We start from the raw sequence: 19,852 nt of genomic DNA, 5'->3' as shown, positions 1-19,852 counted from the left end.
GTGCTGAGAAAAAACAGCGCAAGAAACTCGGTCACTATTACGGTAATAAAAATTCTTCATCATCATGAACAATGATTTTTGTGCCAGTCACCTCAATTCACCACTTACAAATTCATTCTTGATGAATAATTCTATTGGGGAATAAAACCCATTTTGATTATGAATATTCCAAAGGCAAACAAGTCATCATCACGCACAATGCTATTGAGATTTGAGACCAAGTCAAAGCAAATAATCTATGACGTTTTCTTCTTAACTACAAAGGGCAAGATAATAAAAGTTTCTTGGGCCTTTACGGCCGTTCAAAAATTGCCATAGCGGACGGTATTTCACGTCCACACGGCGGGGTATTGGTAAAGTTTTCAACTAGCAATAATCGCACCTCGGATTAACCTCATTGGTTACGATATTGCCTCTGCGCAAAGTTAACTTATGAGATTCTCACCGGGGATCTTAAAGAATCGGAAAAAAACAAATCAAACCGCGATCTAAAGTCGTACAGCGCCATCTGTTGACATTTTGGAAAATTAAAAACGAAGTGTCAACAGATGGCGCTGTACGATAGTTCCCAGCATTTAGGTATTGTAGCAAAGATGATAACCTCATAAATATTTATTTTTAAATTATTTTGATTTAAACTTTACAAAACTTTCTTTTTTTTCTTCAGATGTATCAATGTATTAAAAAAAACACGAAAGAGTTCATGAAGTTCTCAATAATGGTCAAATAAAAAGTAGTGTAAGTGGCTCTGTTGACAAACTGATTTGAATTTAGAATGTTCTTAAAATACTTCGGCCTGCACAGCAATACCAGTGCGTCGGAGTGCATTTTATGGCGGTCCATTATTCCAAATGTCAAATTTATTTGAATTTCGAATGTATTATTTTAAATTAAGAATAAAAAACATACCTCAGCGTGCACAGCAATGAGGTTGTTGATGATCTCGTAGACGTAGGGTCTTGCGTCGTCAACCATTGTATCAGGGTCCAGCTTGTGGCGGCCCATATACATGCTGGGCTCGATAGTGCCCACTAGTGGGTCGCCCTTGTGCTCGAGGTACGTTTCAGCGATATTGGCTTCCAGACTGGTGAGCGCGTCCTTGGTAGCTTGTATGGCTTGCACTGGTTTCGGGAAGCCGTAGCTGTGGATTTTTTTTTTTTAGAAAATGTACATGTTTGAAAAAATCATTGTGTGGGTAATTTTGTGGTCTGTTTTGTTCAGTGTTATAAATGGAAAAATTAGTCTGTTATAAAGGTGGTAGATTTTTTAAAATGTATATTTACATTTTTTTCTCCTTGGCACAAAAACATAATATTTTTCTGTGAAGACATAATGTCAAAAACATTTGCCTACATAAATTGACAAGTATTTTTAGCCTCAGCTGTGTAACTTGGTCATTAGTCATCAATAAATGCCCCAAAAATATCCGCGCAGTCTGTGTAAATTGGCCAATAAATAACCCCCCTAGTAACAAAAAGTTATACACTTGTTGAACACTTCTAAAATGTCATTTCCATACTAAACATCTCCTTAAATCACTGTTCAACGAGCGTGATCAGTAAGGGTGTAAATGTCTAATGCCCGTTTTTACCATCAAACCCTAATTTTTAATGGCCCCCGCTGCTGCTCGGCTCCCGTCTAGAGGCTGGTCTAGTGCACTCACTCCACGAAGGCCTGCGCGAGGCGCGGCAGCTGGGCGCGGCGCGTGTAGTGCGCGTTGGCGCCGGCGATGAGCAGGCGCTGCTGCCACGTGCGCCCGCCCGCCGTCGCCGTCGCGCCCGCCGCTGCTCGGCTCTCATCCAATGGCTGGTCTAGCGCCACAGACAGGCTCGTGTTGTTGAAGTCCTGGAATGGGGACACAGTTGGTTAGCCTCAGGCTGGTTTTAGTGTCACGCGGGCTGTCAGTGCGGATCGCTCCGCACAACCGATCTGTATGAACTGCTAGGGAGCGGACGGTCCGCGTGACACTAAAACCAGCCTAAGACAAGTGTAGTACCGGACGAGCTGTAAAAGCTACCGGAAAAAAAGAGCGCAGGCGTGCGCCAGTTAATTAAAATAACATCAAATCTAGGTCAAACGAATAAGCTGCTAATCTTATCGGAGTAGTGGTTCAGGGCTTAATAGCAGAGCAGGTATTCGAGGAGTAGTGGCTCAATTTCTCGGAGTAGTGGCTCAATGCAGTCCTGGATCTGTCAATAGGCCGTATAGGCCGCGGCCTAGGGGCGGCAGATTTCAGATGACGCTTACTCGATTTCAGAAGATAAAAGTTACATAAAGATCCAACCCCACCCTAGCCTACGGGCGGCAAATCCGCCACTGGCTCAATGTCTATCTTGAAAGAAGCCCCCCAAAAGATACTGCACTTCCTAATGGATGCAGGACTCGGAGGCGAACTGTAAGGAAAACAGCGGCGATCACAATAGATCGATAACGGTCGCAGTGATACTAGGACTTTATTGAACTAGAATAGCCGGTCAACACAAAAAAAAAAATGTCTATCTTAGCTGAGCATCTGTTCCGAGTTGTGGTCTTCTACTCGTACCTGGTCGGCGTCGTGGTTGAGCGCCAGTTCCCGCAGCACGGCCACGAAGGCCAGCAGTATGTTCTGCGCGTGTCGCTGCGCCAGCGCCGCCGGTTCAGCGCTCAGCAGCGCCGCCTCGCGCCGCCCGCTGGTCAACACGCACTTGTTGATCGACGCCAGCGCCTCTGTCATGTAGGTTTCGAGTAGGTAAGGCTGCAAGGAAGGTCATTAAACTTTTATCCCACTCTCTCATTTTGCCACCTTATTCACATGTCGTGTAAAAGCGCTTTTGAAAACAATTCTTATTACATAAATTTATTTTTATGACTTATTTATCGACAACCATGATTTTCAACATGTTGTACTGATTTCCTGTTATTTTCACTAATCAATACTTTGTATGAATTTTGACTAAATGGTAAAATTATAAATCAAGTGAAACCAATTTTTACAGACTTTTGCAGAATACATCTACTTACCAAGTTTCAACAGTATAGCTCTTATAGTTTCGGAAAAAAATGGCTGTGACATACGGACGGACAGACGGACGGACGGACGGACAGACAGACAGACATGACGAATCTATAAGGGTTCCGTTTTTTGCCATTTGGCTACGGAACCCTAAAAAATTAATATGTGACGCCACTCCATTGTTTCCTTGTTCGTTTGCATTGACCCTGCGATGAACCCAAACGCGTGTATGGCGCGAATTTCAATTTTTACGGAGCGAGCGACTCGTCGCGATGATTGACGCTTTGGGGGTGCGGAGGGAATGGGCGGAGCTTGTTTAAAACAAATTTGACGAGGTAGCGCTTTAAGAGTAGTTTTTCTGGAATTAAAAACTTGTCCGAACATTGCAAATCATACTTACAAGGTTGGTGATAGCGCCATAATCGGAGAACTCCTCGATCTTCCAGGTTTCTTTCTCCGCCAGCCCCTTGACGCGCTTGTGCGCGCGGGTCAGGAACACCGTCATGCCGTGCACGCGGTAGTCGAAGATCACCTTCTCCACAATGCTGAGCGGCTGGAAGTACAGTTTAAGGCTTAGGCCGTTTGTACATGCTAAGAAAAGTCGCCGCGACTGCGCAAGAGTTACACACGAACACAAAAACCATGTATAGTTCATGCAACTCACGAAGGCGAGTGAGCTTTACTTGTGTGTGTACGTGCACATTGGCCACACTCTCCGAAGGAATCCCGATCACATCCCCAAGCAGGCTCTGGATTGGAACCCCCAAGGAAAACGCAAACCTGGTCGCCCCAAGCAAACTTGGCGGCGCACTGTGGCAGACGAGGCGAAGAAGATCGGCAAGACTTGGAGCGAGATCAAACACATAGCTCAAGACCGAACGCGATGGAGGACTGTTGTGGACGCCCTCTGCCCCATCTAGGGGACATAGGACCATAAGTCAAGTACGTGTACATGCACATTACGGTAGTGTTATGTCTATCATAACATAAAAACCAACTAAGCCACCACACATGTAAAGCTCACTCGCCTTCGTGAATTGCAAACTATGCATACATTTCGCTTGCCGGGCGACTGCTTTTCCAACTGAGCTACTTAGACATTGGATGAACCCGACGAAATTTTCAAGTGTAATAAATACGTTGTTATGGCCGAGTTTTATTTCATCAATGTTGAGTAGTACTACCTTTAAACATCCAACAGAAAAATTGTTACAAATGTTACTTTGACTGTCAATTAACACGAAAAATACATTGCTCCGGCGCTGACCAGGAAATAATTCTTGTCTGCGCTAGATATGACACGCGGCGGACGCGGTTCTTTCTGTAGTGTTCATTGAAGACTGTCACTTCTTGGCAGAAAACTGCGCAGCCAACTAGGCCGCCGATGACGAAAAGACAAAATGGTAAGAGGCTTTTCGTCATATCGGTGGCAGAGTTAACACAAGTAAGTAAATCTAGAAAACACATACATTAAGATACGGAACACAGTATACAATTCAATTGATACATAAGAGAGCAATAAATTATATTAATTGTAAATGCTTTGGGAGAACACATACAATAGATACAAGACACAAGATAAATTATTCTTTAGAGTCATTAAAGAGCGTTAAATATCTTGGCAGAAAGCTGCGCAGACTAGGCCACCATGTACCGGGAAGACAAAATGAGAGAGCCTTAGCAGACTTTTTTAAACTCCAAATCACCATACGTGTTCCTTCTGTGTACCCCGTAACGGCTACCTAATATTTTTGACGTTCACAAGTACCAAAATACTGCTCAAAACTGAATAAAATATTCTTGATTTTTTGCTGGTGTTGCCGTCGTGCTCATTGAACACGGTCACTGCGAATGTAACTTCTTGACCGCTCAGCCATCAGTTGCTCAGCCGACTATGCGGCCATGTACCGCCAAGACAAAATAGTAATAGCCTTCGAGGTACATGGCCGCAGAGTTAACTGGCACAAGTTACAACTGGCCAATGCACCGGTTACATTTTCATACGTGTCCTTTCTCGTCGTGCTCGTTGAAGACTGTCACTTCTTGGCAGAAAACTGCGCAGCTGACTCACCCACCATGTGTCGGGAGGACAAAGTGGTAACAGTCTTCCCGACACATGGTGGCAGAGTTAACTGGCATGATTTTTACTCCAATACACCGATTACATTTTCATACGTAAGTAAGTAAACATTGTTTTTCTGCACACAGTTACATACACTTTAAACGAAATTACATTATACAATATTTTTCATGCACATTCAATATAATGATAATTTAATTAGAAACAAAAATAATGTGAGCAGAGTTGCGGTAGCAAAAGGTCTCCGTCTCAGCATGTATCACAAGCTAATGCCTGTACGCTGATTTTTCAGACGACAGCCGACGAAAGTGGAGCGCAGCGGTGATATACGTGTCCTTTCTGTAGTGTTCATTGAAGACTGTCACTTCTTGGCAGAAACTGCGCAGCCGACTGGCCTACCATGTGTCGGGAGGACAAAGTGGTAACAGTCTTCCCGACACATGGTGGCAGAGTTAACTGGCACGATTTAAACTTACTCCAACACACCGGCTATATTTTCATACGTGTCCTTTCTGTCGTGTTCTTTGAAGACTGTCACTTCTTGGCAGAAAACTGCGCAGCCAACTAGGCCGCCGATGACGCGAAGACAAAATGGTAAGAGGCTTCCCGTCATATCGGCGGCAGAGTTAAATGGCACGATTTTTACTTCAATACACCGGTTACATTTTCATACGTGTCCTTTCTGTCGCGTTCATTGAAGACTGTCACTTCTTGGCAGAAAACTGCGCAGCCAACTAGGCCGCCGATGACGGGACGACAAAATGGTAAGAGGCGTCCCGTCATATCGGTGGCAGAGTTAACTGGCACGATTTTTACTCCAATGCACCGGTTACATTTTCATACGTAAGCAAGTAAACATTTATTTGCAGCACACAGTTACATACACTTTTAACGAAATTACATTTTACAATATTTAGCATGCACCTTCAAAAAACGATAATAATTAGAAACAGAAATAATGCGAGCAGAGTTACGGCAGCAAAAGGTTTCCGTCTCAGCATGTATCATCACAAGCTAATGCCTGTACGCTGATTTTCAGACGGCAGCCGACGAAAGTAGAGCGCGACGGTAATCTACGTGTCCTTTCTGTCGTGTTCATTGAAGATTGTCACTTCTTGGCAGAAAACTGCGCAGCCGACTGGCCTACCATGTGTCGGGAGGACAAAGTGGTAACAGTCTTCCCGACACATGGTGGCAGAGTTAACTGGCACGATTTAAACTTACTCCAACACACCGGCTATATTTTCATACGTGTCCTTTCTGTCGTGNTACGATGGTAGTCATGGAGATAGGAGTTTGTTATCTCGTGTCAGATGTAAATGGTGAAAAGAAAACTCATGATTCGTGGTATTTTTATGTAATATGTAGGTATTTTATAAAAGTGGTACCCCGAGTGATCTCCAAAACCCATTCTATTATTATATACGATTCGGCTTCGATATCTATAATACAATAGGAGTTTATTTCATGTGTCAGATGACAAGGGTGGAAACAACCTACGATTCATGTTGTTTATTTACGTGCAATATGTGGGCATCAATGATATTAAAGAACTATAGATATGTTACGTTCATAGAAATTACGATTTGAATCCGTGCCGAGCTATTCCAAATTGCACACATTGACAAATGGAGCATTCCACGCGAAGCGGACAGGTAAAAAAAGTCGATGTTTCCGATTTCAGTAATATTTGAGTATGTTCTACCTATACATATTATTGATACGTGTACCAAATATTTTTGTAATATAATGACTAGTTTAAGAGTTATGGGTCTTCGAAGTTTTCGACAACCGGTTGGCATGCAGTACTTCAAAGCCGATTATGGAGTCANAGAGGCTTCCCGTCATATCGGTGGCAGAGTAAACTGGCACGGTTTTAAACCTTTGTTTGTCACCTGTCATCCGCTTTGCAATGGAGGGAAGTCAAACCTTAATTTCGAACTCCTCCTATGTTCTTCTGATTAATTTCGTTGCGGGTCCAATGACAGTTTAACTTTCCCCCGGGACAAACTTGACCTTCATTGGTTGGGTTTTTGTGGCGGTCAAGCTGTAGATCCTGGCTACACAGGAGTTGCAGTGGTGGGAACGAGAGGTGGGAATAGTCCCGTTGGCACGATTTTTACTCCAACACACCGGTTACATATACGTGTCCTTCCTGTCGTGTTCATTGAAGACTGTCACTTCTTGGCAGAAAACTGCGCAGCCGACTGGGCCACCATGTTTAAATTTAAACCAGCATATTATGTGACTGTAACAAAGCAAAAAAAAACCGTATATTCACCTGGGAAGGCAGGTCAAGCTTGAGCAGCGAGTCGTAAGTCTCTCTCAGGTGTCGCAAGTTGGCCGTGAGACGCGCGTCGGGCGCCGCCCCGCTCCCGCCGCCGCTCAGCAGACAAGCCCGCATATGCTCCGAAAACAACTCCACCGCCGCTATTATCATCTCCTGCAAGAGACATGTTGTAAGTCATAATGTCTATTGTCACCACTCTTGCAACACACGATTTATTACGTTGTAACTTTTGTAAAAACTTAAAGCAATAAAGAACATTTGACGTGAAACACATTTCAAACGAATTAGCTTTGGCAGAATACACACAATAAGATACAGAACACAGTAAATAATTCCATTGGTACATAAGAGAGCAATAAATTGTACAAGTAAATCTGAAAAACACATACAATAAGATACAAAACACAGTATACAGTTCCATTGATACATAAGAGAGCAATAAATTGTACAAGTAAATCTGGAAAACACATACAATAAGATACAGAACACAGTATACAATTACATTTATACATAAGAGAGCAATAAATTGTACAAGTAATTCTGGAAAACACACACAATAAGATACAAAACACAAATCCATTGATACATAAGAGAACAATAAATTGTAGAAGTAAATCTGAAAAACACATACAATAACATACTAAACACAGTAGGACAATTCCGTTGATACATAAGAGAGCAATAAATTGTACAAGTAAATCTGGAAAACACATACAATAAGATACTAAACACAGTATACAATTACATTTATACATAAGAGAGCAATAAATTGTACAAGTAATTCTGGAAAACACATACAATAAGATACAAAACACAATTCCATTGATACATAAGAGTGCAATAAATTGTACAAGTAAAAATCTGGAAAACACATACAATAAGATACAGAACACAGTATACAATTCCATTTATACATAAGAAAGCAATAAATTGTACAAGTAAATCTGGAAAACACATACAATAAGATACAAAACACAATTGCATTGATACATAAGAGGGTACAAGTAAGTAAATCTAGAAAACACATACATTAAGATACGGAACACAGTATACAATTCAATTGATACATAAGAGAGCAATAAATTATATTAATTGTAAATGCTTTGGGAGAACACATACAATAGATACAAGACACAAGATAAATTATTCTTTAGAGTCATTAAAGAGCGTTAAATATCTTGGCAGAAAGCTGCGCAGACTAGGCCACCATGTACCGGGAAGACAAAATGAGAGAGCCTTAGCAGACTTTTTTAAACTCCAAATCACCATACGTGTTCCTTCTGTGTACCCCGTAACGGCTACCTAATATTTTTGACGTTCACAAGTACCAAAATACTGCTCAAAACTGAATAAAATATTCTTGATTTTTTGCTGGTGTTGCCGTCGTGCTCATTGAACACGGTCACTGCGAATGTAACTTCTTGACCGCTCAGCCATCAGTTGCTCAGCCGACTATGCGGCCATGTACCGCCAAGACAAAATAGTAATAGCCTTCGAGGTACATGGCCGCAGAGTTAACTGGCACAAGTTACAACTGGCCAATGCACCGGTTACATTTTCATACGTGTCCTTTCTCGTCGTGCTCGTTGAAGACTGTCACTTCTTGGCAGAAAACTGCGCAGCTGACTCACCCACCATGTGTCGGGAGGACAAAGTGGTAACAGTCTTCCCGACACATGGTGGCAGAGTTAACTGGCATGATTTTTACTCCAATACACCGATTACATTTTCATACGTAAGTAAGTAAACATTGTTTTTCTGCACACAGTTACATACACTTTAAACGAAATTACATTATACAATATTTTTCATGCACATTCAATATAATGATAATTTAATTAGAAACAAAAATAATGTGAGCAGAGTTGCGGTAGCAAAAGGTCTCCGTCTCAGCATGTATCACAAGCTAATGCCTGTACGCTGATTTTTCAGACGACAGCCGACGAAAGTGGAGCGCAGCGGTGATATACGTGTCCTTTCTGTAGTGTTCATTGAAGACTGTCACTTCTTGGCAGAAACTGCGCAGCCGACTGGCCTACCATGTGTCGGGAGGACAAAGTGGTAACAGTCTTCCCGACACATGGTGGCAGAGTTAACTGGCACGATTTAAACTTACTCCAACACACCGGCTACATTTTCATACGTGTCCTTTCTGTCGTGGTCATTGAAGACTGTCACCTCCTGGCAGAAAACTGCGCAGTTGACTCACCCACCATGTGTCGGGAGGACAAAGTGGTAACAGTCTTCCCGACACATGGTGGCAGAGTCAACTGGCACGATTTTTATTCCAATACACCGGTTACATTTTCATACGTAAGTAAGTAAACATTGTTTTTTTGCACACAGTTACATAACTTTAAACGAAATTACATTATACAATATCCATGCACATTCAAAACAACGATAATAATTAGAAACAGAAATAATGGGAGCAGAGTTGCGGCAGCAAAAGGTCTCCGTCTCAGCATGTATGCACTGGTTACATTTTCATACGTATCTTTTCTGTAATGCGCATTGCGCATTATTGAAGACTGTTACCGCGAATGTCACTCCTTGGCAAAAAGCTACTCAGCCGTGCCATGCCATGTACCTCGAAGAGAAAATGGTAAGTAACAGCCTTCGAGATACATGGCCGCAGAGTTGACTAAGACAAAAAAGCTCGCTCTAGAGTGAACGTGTCTATCTGTAGTGTCCACGATCATCTTGAATCTGAAACACTTGATTTATGGTGGGAACAATGATGGTTGTCGCTTACCTTGAGGCTGTCGTGTCGCTCGGTGGCCGAGGGCTGGCCGGCGAGCTCCCCGGCGAAGTAGCGGCGCGCCAGCGGCCATAGCGCGTTGAGCTCCGAGCTCAGGGCGCCGCACGCCGCGGCGCACCACTCCGCGCGAGTGTTGCTCCATGATCCTTCGCTTTCACCGTCTTTAGCTTTGCGCTTGCCTGTTAAAAAAAAAGGTATTGTTGTAACACTTGTAACACGCTATTCTGAATTCGGATTAGTTCATCCTAAAGATACCACATATCAAGCCGTGAGTACATCGTTAGTTTCAGCCGAAAGACGTCCACTGCTGGACAAAGGCCTCCCCCAAGGATTTCCACAAAGATCGCGCGATCGGTCCTGCGCCGCTCGCATCCAGGCACCTCCCGCGACCTTCACCATATCGTCGGTCGGCAACTACACCTGAGCAAGTCTACGTCTGCGCGGGGAGTGGCTGATCTCATATTGATTATTAAATTCATTGGTTCCCAAAGTGGGAGGCGCGCCCCCCAGGGGAGGCGCAAAAACATTTAAAGGGGAGCGCGGGCCATCTATGTACATAAGTATAAAAAAACCAGCGCCCGCTGAGAGAATGCATTCCAGACTGCTCGATACAACCAACAAAATAATCTTATCTGGAGGAGGGGGGCGCGGAATTTTTTTGTATGGTCGAAAGGGGGCGCGTCTCAAATAAGTTTGGGAACCAACGGATTATTTGAAAAAAAAATATTCACTGTTGACTTACATGGGACACTAAAGTACCTACGTTCGCACAGCCTCTAACACCGTTTATTATTCTTTCAAAGATTCACAATCACTTACAATATAATATATTCCACCGACTTCATGGCGTTTAATGAGGGTTTTCGCGATTTAAAAATCCGCCAGATGGCAATACGTAGACGCGAGGTCCAAATGCTGCATGATTGTGACATATCTGTCAATGTCATGTCAAAAATAATGGCGGATTTTTCAATCGCGAAAACCCTCATAGCTAACTACGCAGCCAGACGACGTTACTGTTCGGCCGATCGATCGGGACTGACCCACCCCACTAACTGTCGCATCGATCGGCCGCCCAGACAAGACACCCCCACTCTTCTCCGCTTCAGTGTTGCCAGCAAATAGTTTAAAATTTGTACACTCAAAAGAAAAGATTTATTGCCATATTTTAAAAAAAATCGTAATAACTAGCAGCAATCCTTACAGTATTTTTTTTGCCTCACTGTCTTTGAAGATCCTCATTTTAATTACTTCATCCTGAAGATACCACATATAAAGCCGTAAGTACATCGTTCGTTTCAGCAGGAAGATGTCCACTGCTTGACAAAGGCCTCCCCCAAGGATTTTCACAAAGACCGGTCCTGCGCCGCTCGTATCCAGGCACCTCCCGCGACCTTCACCATATCGTCGGTCCACCTAGTGGGAGGCCTGCCCACGCTGTCTTTCGGCGCGTGGTCGCCACTCAAGAACTTTCCTGCCCCAGCAGCCATCAGCTCTACGAGCTAGTGCCCCGCCCATAATGTAACTCAATCATAAATGTCGCGTTAAGACCCGCGTCTATTGTAGTCGAAATGGAACGCGAAAGTTTAAAATCTTATAAGATGCCACATATTTCACGACACATAATCACAGGCAATCGAATCTTTGTGTTCGGCAATAGCGACCAAACCCTTTGTTCCCGACACAGTACCTATACCGGGCAGAGGCAGGCTATGCGCAGCGCTGTACAACTGTGAGAAAGTTATTCTGAATTCTAATGACGACTTTTAGTTTCTGGTTGCGAGTTAACAAGAGACAAATATGTGCAAGTGATTGCACAAAACTGCAACTGCACCTGAGCAAGTCTACGTCTGCGCGGGGAGTGGCTGATTTCATATTGATTATTAAATTCATTGGTTCCCAAAGTGGGGGCGTGCCCCCCAGGTGAGGCGCATAGACATTTAAAGGGGGGCGCGGGCCATCTATGTACTTAAGTATAAAAAACCAGCGCCCGCTGAGAGAATGCATTCCAGACTGCTCGATTCAACCAATAAATAATCTTGTTTAGAGGAGGGGGGTGCGCAATTTTTTGTATGGTCGAAAGGGGGCGCGTCTCAAATAAGTTTGGGAACCAATGGATTATTTGAAAACAAAATATTCACTGGTGACTTACATGGGACACTGAATATCTACGTTCGCACAGCCTCTAACACCGTTTATTGTTCTTTAAAAGATTCACAATCACTTACACTATATTCCACCGACTTAATGGCGCTTAATTGCTAACTACGCAGCCAGACGATGTTCACTATTCGGCCGATCGATCGGAACTGACTGTCACAACGATCGGCCGCCCAGACACCCCCACTATTCTCCGCTTCAGTGTTGCCAGCAAATAGTTTTGTTATAACACGCTATTCTGAAGAGAATGCGCAAAAGTAATATTTTTGTTGCCTCACTCTGTCTTTGAAAAATATCCTCATTTGATTACTTCATCCTAAAGATACCACATATCAAGCCGTGAGTACATCATTCGTTTCAGCCGAAAGACATCCACTGCTGGACAAAGGCCTCCCCCAAGGATTTCCACGAAGACCGGCTTTGCGCCGCTCGTATCCAGGTACCTCCCGCGACCTTCACCAGATCGTCGGTCCACCTAGTGGAAGGCCTGCCCTCGCTGTCTTTCGGCTCGTGGTCGCCACTCAAGAACTTTAGTGCATTGAGTTCGCCTTATGTACAAATTTATTGTGGCATAAAAGTTTAAATAAATAAAAATATACTTTCCAGCCCCAGCGGCCATCAGCTCTACGAGCTATGTGCCCCGTCCATAATGTAACTCAATCATAAATGTCGCGTTAAGACCCGTGTCTATTTTAGTCGAAATGTAATTTTAGTTAGAAATTTTAGTTTAAAATCTTATAAGATACCACATATTTCACAACACAAAACCACAGGTAATCGAATCTTTCGTGTTCGGTAATAGCGATCAAACCCTTTGTTCCCGACACAGTACCTATACCGAGCAGGAGTTCCCGGCAGGCTATGCGCAGCGGTGTGCAACTGTGAGAAAATTATTCTGAATTCTAATGACGACTATTCTTTTAGTTTCTGGTTGCGAGTTAACCAGAGACGAATATAGACTTTTAGTTCCGGGTTACGAGTTAATAAGAGACAAATATGTACAAGTGGACTGCACAAAACTGCAACTGCACCTGAGCAAGTCTACGTCTGCGCGGGGAGTGGCTGATTTCATATTGATTATTAAATTCCTTGGTTCCCAAAGCGCGCCCCCCAGGGGAGGCTCAAAGACATATAAAGGGCGCGGGCCATCTATGTACTTAAGTCTAAAAAATCAGCGCCCGCTGAGAGAACGCATTCCAGACTGCTCGATACAACCAATAAATAATCTTGTTTGGAGGAGAGGGGGCGCAGAATTTTTTGTATGGTCGAAAGGGGGCGCGTCTCAAATAAGTTTGGGAACCAATGGATTATTTGAGAATAAAATATTCACTGGTGACTTACATGGGACACTGAATATCTACGTTCGCACAGCCTCTAACACCGTTTATTATTCTTTCAAAGATTCACAATCACTTGCAATATATTTCACCGACTTCATGGCGTTTAATTGCTAACTACGCAGCCAGACGACGTTACTGTTCGGCCGATCGATCGGGACTGACCCACCCCACTAACTGTCGCATCGATCGGCCGCCCACAAGACACCCCCACTCTTCTCCGCTTCAGTGTTGCCAGCAAATAGTTTAAAATTTGTACACTCAAAAGAAAAGATTTATTGCCATATTTAAAAAAAGGCGTAATAACTAGTAGTAATCCTTACATTAGTAGAGAAAACGAACTGAACTTTTATGCCCGTATTCTCAAACGATGCTTGCTAAGTGAAGCAGCAAATCGAACGCACAGCGTTGAATAAAGCTCTGTCACCCTCACCCTCTGTGAGACCTCATAGTAATGTTTGTGAATATGGGCGTATCTCTTTTGGTATACAGGGTGGAGTTTTGTAATGCCACCTGAAAGGAAAGTACTTTCAATACTGTACAATGTAGATGGTAAATTTTACTCAAAGAAAACATTCCCTTACTCAAAAGAAAGAGAACTGCAATCAAAGATATCCGAAAAATTCGCTTGCCACATCCGGGAATCGAAACGACTAAAATCTGTTAAAAATTAGATCCTGTGTTTTTATTGCATCTATTGTTAAACTGAATTTGGTTAAATATAAGGATGAAATCTCTCTAACAAACTTGATAAATGAAATGAAAGCATGAAATATTAAATGATTCACAAAAAATGGTATGGTATGGTGAATTTTCAGTTTTAGGAAATCTTTGATTGCAGTTCTCTTTATATTAAGAAATAAAGGAATGTTCTCTTTGAGTGAAATTTTCTAAATACAGTATTAAGAGTACTTTCCCTACAGGTGGCATTACAAAATTCCATCCTGTTTATCTACAATTGACAAAAAATAACACTTTTTAACCATCAAATTCGTTTAAATTTTCATCTACCTATTATAAAAGAAAAGATTTGATTGTTTGTTCATTTGTAGGCTCTGAAACTATATTGGGCCGATTTGAAAGAATATTTCACCGTTAGAATCCTACATTCTTTCTGATGAACATAGACGGTACGAAATTCGCCAGGGCAGCTTGTGCAGACAACAGTACATCAACCTAAACACTGTGGTATCTCATGTAATCGTTATTGGTTCCTTGATGTGCTATCGACTATTCATTCATAATCATAAAAAGTAAAATTATATGGGGAATCAAAGTCAAGCCGCAGATATATCTTTTGGCCACGGCATCTAACCTCTGATTTTATAACTATAAGCCACGTGAATATTAAAAGGCTTCCAATATACTAATTAGTCTATTATATGCCACCTAAATATTCCAAAGAAAGCGTCAAATAAAGAGTAACAATTATTCTGACTTGTCCAACTCAACATTTTTCGTTTTACAGTTGCAACATCTTATGTTCCTCAAAAAATACAATTCAAGCTTGAATTAGAGAAGATAAAATCTTATAGTTCAGCTTCCAAAANAACTCAACGTTTTTCGTTTTACAGCTTCAACATATTATGTTCCTCAAAAAATACAATTCAAGCTTGAATTAGAGAACATAAAATCTTATAATTCAGCTTCCAAAATAATAAAATATAGAACGTGTCATTGATTTTGGTGTTTCACTAATTTTTAAAGATGCTGAGTTGCAAAACAAGATGGCGATACAGTTATTTAATTGGTGCGATATATTTTAGAAGTTTACTGCTTTCAGTTCAAATTTTAGGTTCGAGTCTTTGGTCGTGTTTTATACTTTTGTAAAACTTTAGGATCTACATTTTTTTCTATTAGACCAAAGACATATTCGAGACTAATACTAAGTGATAAATACGGTAGAAAACACGCGAGAAAAAAATTGAAGCAGTTTTTAGGTCAAATTTGGGAAAAAAAAAAACAAAACAAAAAACCAATTAAAAAAAACTGCTGACTTAGGGTCAAATGGGCGAATTTGTATTCTCAAAATGACCCACGAAGTTTGTCTAACCTTCCCCCAAACACCCTGTATAATGGCTGAGATAGTGTTTTTAGATGCGCATTGATGGTGGCTGACTTAGTAATTCAGAGAACAACATAAACATTATATTAGTAGTAAAACATTATGCGAATGAAAGGGATCTCCATTACAGGTACATGGCTTACCTTTCTCATTATTCTCTTGCTCTTCTTTTTGTTTGAAATGGTCTTTAACTTTATTCATAAGCGTCATCAGATAGTCCTTGCGGCTGGTGATCGCGGTCCACGCTGCGTCACCTTCCCAGTTGAGACTTATCAACAACCTGGAAAAAAATATAATTATAAAAAATAAAATAAAATTTATTTATTTCAAGGCCGGGGCCCATAAAATTTCAATAATAATTAGATTAAATCAATCAAATAATTAAAATCATATTAAATCAAACAAAATAAGAAGATACAGAAATAGATTAAATTAAATTAAAACATCCAATCAATCAATATCAAATTAAAAAATTAAATTAAATAAAAAAACTTATGAATATTACGAGGCTTTAAAAATGTATCGTACCTTATGTAATTTGTTTGTTCTTGAACATTTATGGGCATAGTCTTCATTCTGGTATGAAGTTTTTCTTTTAAGTCTTCTATTTTCTTGTCGATTTCAGCAAGGATTTTCTGGAACAGCTGTGGGAAAAATAAACAAGTTTTAATTACATTACGACATAAACAACTAGACGGTTGAAAGGACAGTAATTAGGCATTTCTGGGCAGGTATGTACCACAACGCGTTTATTGGCTTTAGGAGCCCGAAACCTGATAAATAAATATAAAGTTAGATTAAAAGACAATTTGAGTTAAATAATTATTTATTGAATTTATAGCGAGAGATCCCAGGTGTAGGTAATTGCTAAATATCGTAACGCACGCGCTTATTACGTCACCAGCGATGGTATAGTCAAACCACTGTCCTCGCTGGCGGTGCTGTAGTTGTTTCTTGAACGTAGTCGTCCTGTAGAGGAGGAGCAGGCCATGCATGGCGGCTATGAAATAAAATAATGGTGGTAGAAACCCGGTGGTCGCAACCCACGGTAGAAGACCGAAGGTAGAACCCTGCGAATCAAACGGGACATTCTTGCCTCAGTTGCCTGGCCTTGTTCTGAATAAAATCCCACCTGAATCTCAGTGTTCCCGAACAAGTTCTTGACCCTGGTGTAGTCATTGACGACCAAGTCGTACTCTTTCTTGCGTATGTTCCTGTCAATCGAGGAGGGCAGCTGAAAGAGGAACTTGTGTCGTGTGAGCAGGGATAGCGCCTCGCGCGTCTTATCCGCGTTCTCTTTGCGCGAGAGAATCTCCGAGAATAAGGAGTCCGCGAGGGTAATCGAGTCTGGAATCAGAATGCAACTTTTATAATTTATCTAAGCACAACAAAACTGACAATCTAGACTAGATGTATGTTGAATGAATAATTAATTTAACGAACAAACAATAAGTTACACAATGAATTATATCATACATCAGCATTTTCAGTGTATCCCTTTTTTGTACCCAGTATTTTTAAATTATGTTTTGATGTCTTTTAGGAGATTCCATGTCTAGGTTTATATTTTTTATATATTTCTTTATTAGGTCTACAAAACGGATTCTACAATTTACAAATTAAAATACAAGTTTGTAAGTATGTTCATAGATTTGAAGGAAATCAAAGTAAGAGATTTTCTTACATAGGTTTGGTGGTAGAATACTGCAACTGCCTACCACTAAATAAATGTACCTTCAATAGCAGCCTGTAGGCTAGGCAATGGTTCCTTGCCGCTTTTCCTTTGGTCCTCCTCATACATGTTCTTGAGCAGAACAAGGCGATCCAGCTGGTCCATCACAGCTCCAGTGTTTGCTTTTAGGAAGCTGAGTTGCCCTTCTTTTTGCCCTTCAACCTGTAACAAAATACAAAATTGGCACGTATATTACAAGTAAAGCCATTCAGGCTTATTTCAACTTAGTTATTTAAACTTTATTGCTCCCAGAAAAGACAATTGGCGGACTTAATGCCTTAAAATATTCTCTACTAAAGCCCGGTCTGTGAGCACGTAAAATTTTGTCCAATGACCACAAGCTACCCATCCTTATCGCTCGCGCGTAATTATGTTGCTGTCGCGACTGTGCGACGGGCGGCCGCAGTGAGTGTGCGAGCGCGACAGCAACATACGCGCGAGCGATAAAAGGATATGTAGCTTGGGGTCATTAGACAAAATTCTACGTGCTCGCAGACCAGACTATAGTCAGTTCAATTGTTATATTTTTAGATGTTTTTATTATTATTAGATTAGGAAACTGGATTACTTATTTATTTAGAACTTATATCCACGTAAATCATAGTACATAAGGCGAAGTTAATGCCATTCAGCATTCTACTCTAGTCAACCTTAGGGCCAAACTGAGAATAAAGCAGGCGGTACAAAATTTCATAAATTCATCTATTTAGATTACCTTTCTCTGCAAGAATACCATGCCAGCTTTCAAATCTTCATAGGAAGTGTTGCTGTGATGTTCCAAGAGGTACCATCCTGGTTGAAAGTTTTCATCAGAGAGCTTGCCTGACCTGAAATGTATGGTTTTCATTTCAATTTTTATTTCATTCATTGTTTTATTGGTAACACAGCTTGATAGTGGTTTACCTAATTAGTTATTTCAGTTTTTCATTATTTTACTTCTATCAAATGATATTTGCCATTGACAGAATGTAAAATCTGATATGTTTATTAATTAGGAGCCAGAACCGAAAAGAATCTAGAATATGTCTAATTTTAAAAGTAAATTACTAATTTGTTACTAATAATTTGATGTAAACTAAATAAAAAAAGGTTTAATAGTTTTAAAAGTAATTTTAGGTTTAAAGACTTTATTCTCATAAGAACATTAATACATTTTTTTTTTACGCAATATCTTCTTGTTCTTATTTGAATTTGACCTCTCACAGGAATTAATGAACTTAGTTATAAATTATTACCCATCAGGAAACAGCTCATGCAGTTCTTCTTCAGGAAACTTGCAGTCATCGCCCTCAGTGGAGAGCCCTAACGGGTCCGGGGGCGTGTAGGTGGTGGGCGACATCGGGCGGCGGCCCCACGGCAGCGACGGAGGCACCGACTCCTCAACCCATACTGCACTCTCCTTCACGGGACCGATGGATTCATGGTACCCTAGAAAAACAAAGATTTTTTTTCTTATCGTGTCAACAACAAACCTACAGTGTCAGTCCAAAACTCCGCCACAAGAGTGGCATTGTCAATAACTAAAACTTCCTGTGTGCAGTTGTTTAGGAGCGCAGGTCATGACAATCATGTGCTTATTAAATTTTTTTATTGGTGTTTTATTAAAAGGAGAGACTGTTCTAGATGGAAAAGTCATGTAAACAATCTCATTATTTTCTCTGTACTTTTAATATGTAACTGTTCAAAGCCAATAGAAATATTACAGAGGCTTCTCCTTAGTTTTGTTATGCCTGTTGGAGGGCTTCAGTATACATACATTTGTATTAGTTTTGTGGTTAATGGTTAAATGGTTAAAATAAACTTACAATACCGAGTAACAGTTGTATTATGATTGATTTGATACTTTACCTCGGAATTGAACAGTAGAAGTTCCTTCTCCACCAGACTTAGTGGTGACTATAATGTCACCACGCCCTTTGCATGGACCAGATCGAGCAACTATTTTGTTTTTACTTTTCCACTCAGCTGAGAGTAAGCAATCACACCCACATATTTTCAAACCTGAAAATTGAAATATTAATAGTACAAAGACCCATGCAAAATTAGATGATAAATATTTTTATTGATGTAAGTATCACAAACATACCAATCAAATCTATTGCACTTGTTCCTAGAAATTCTCCTCTAATAGTGACTCTAGTTCCCGGTGGTCCCTCTTTAGGTGAAATACCAGTTACAACTGGGGGTGGACCCATATTCTTGGACTTCTCCTAAAATATTGGTAAAATGTGACTAACTGCACAAGTATCTATTATATATTTTACACTCTATCTCCTGTTGCCTTGAAATTCTTGAAATAAGTAGGTAATACTGAAAAACTACACTGAAAAACTGAAGATGTGAGTCGCTCGCAAATTCGCGATTTTTATTGATTTTTTGATTTGACATTTCATTTTTTTTTCACATAAACTTCTATAAAAATACAGCTATGGGTA

General features: G+C 41.0%; 1 protein-coding gene and 1 non-coding gene across 2 annotated transcripts in view; both read right to left on the bottom strand.

The window, feature by feature from the left end:
• The window catches only part of Sec5 (exocyst complex component secretory 5), a 22,265-nt gene extending 2,464 nt beyond the window's left edge, over positions 1–19,801 (bottom strand). The window contains exons 1-14 of the mRNA XM_028308698.1: positions 19,504–19,801; positions 19,266–19,418; positions 18,653–18,845; positions 18,133–18,244; positions 17,420–17,579; positions 16,818–17,032; positions 16,214–16,329; positions 15,829–15,965; positions 10,118–10,302; positions 7,354–7,515; positions 3,393–3,545; positions 2,543–2,734; positions 1,664–1,845; positions 910–1,141 (exon numbers count right to left, since the gene is read on the bottom strand). Of these exons, the coding sequence (XP_028164499.1) occupies positions 910–1,141; positions 1,664–1,845; positions 2,543–2,734; positions 3,393–3,545; positions 7,354–7,515; positions 10,118–10,302; positions 15,829–15,965; positions 16,214–16,329; positions 16,818–17,032; positions 17,420–17,579; positions 18,133–18,244; positions 18,653–18,845; positions 19,266–19,418; positions 19,504–19,612 (2,301 nt within the window). The 5' untranslated portion in view covers positions 19,613–19,801. The remainder of the gene's footprint in view (positions 1–909; positions 1,142–1,663; positions 1,846–2,542; positions 2,735–3,392; positions 3,546–7,353; positions 7,516–10,117; positions 10,303–15,828; positions 15,966–16,213; positions 16,330–16,817; positions 17,033–17,419; positions 17,580–18,132; positions 18,245–18,652; positions 18,846–19,265; positions 19,419–19,503) is intronic.
• Positions 289–427, bottom strand: LOC114355763 (U4 spliceosomal RNA). The gene has a single exon (XR_003656136.1). It is a non-coding gene; the product is annotated as a U4 spliceosomal RNA (small nuclear RNA).
• Positions 19,802–19,852: the final 51 nt, after the last annotated feature.

This window comes from Ostrinia furnacalis, unplaced genomic scaffold, assembly GCF_004193835.3.
Source record: "Ostrinia furnacalis isolate ACB-3 unplaced genomic scaffold, ASM419383v2 OfSCF2491, whole genome shotgun sequence".
Classification (NCBI taxonomy): domain Eukaryota; kingdom Metazoa; phylum Arthropoda; class Insecta; order Lepidoptera; family Crambidae; genus Ostrinia; species Ostrinia furnacalis.
The sequence above is the reverse complement of the archived record's forward strand: the minus strand, read 5'-3'. Positions and strand labels throughout refer to the sequence as shown.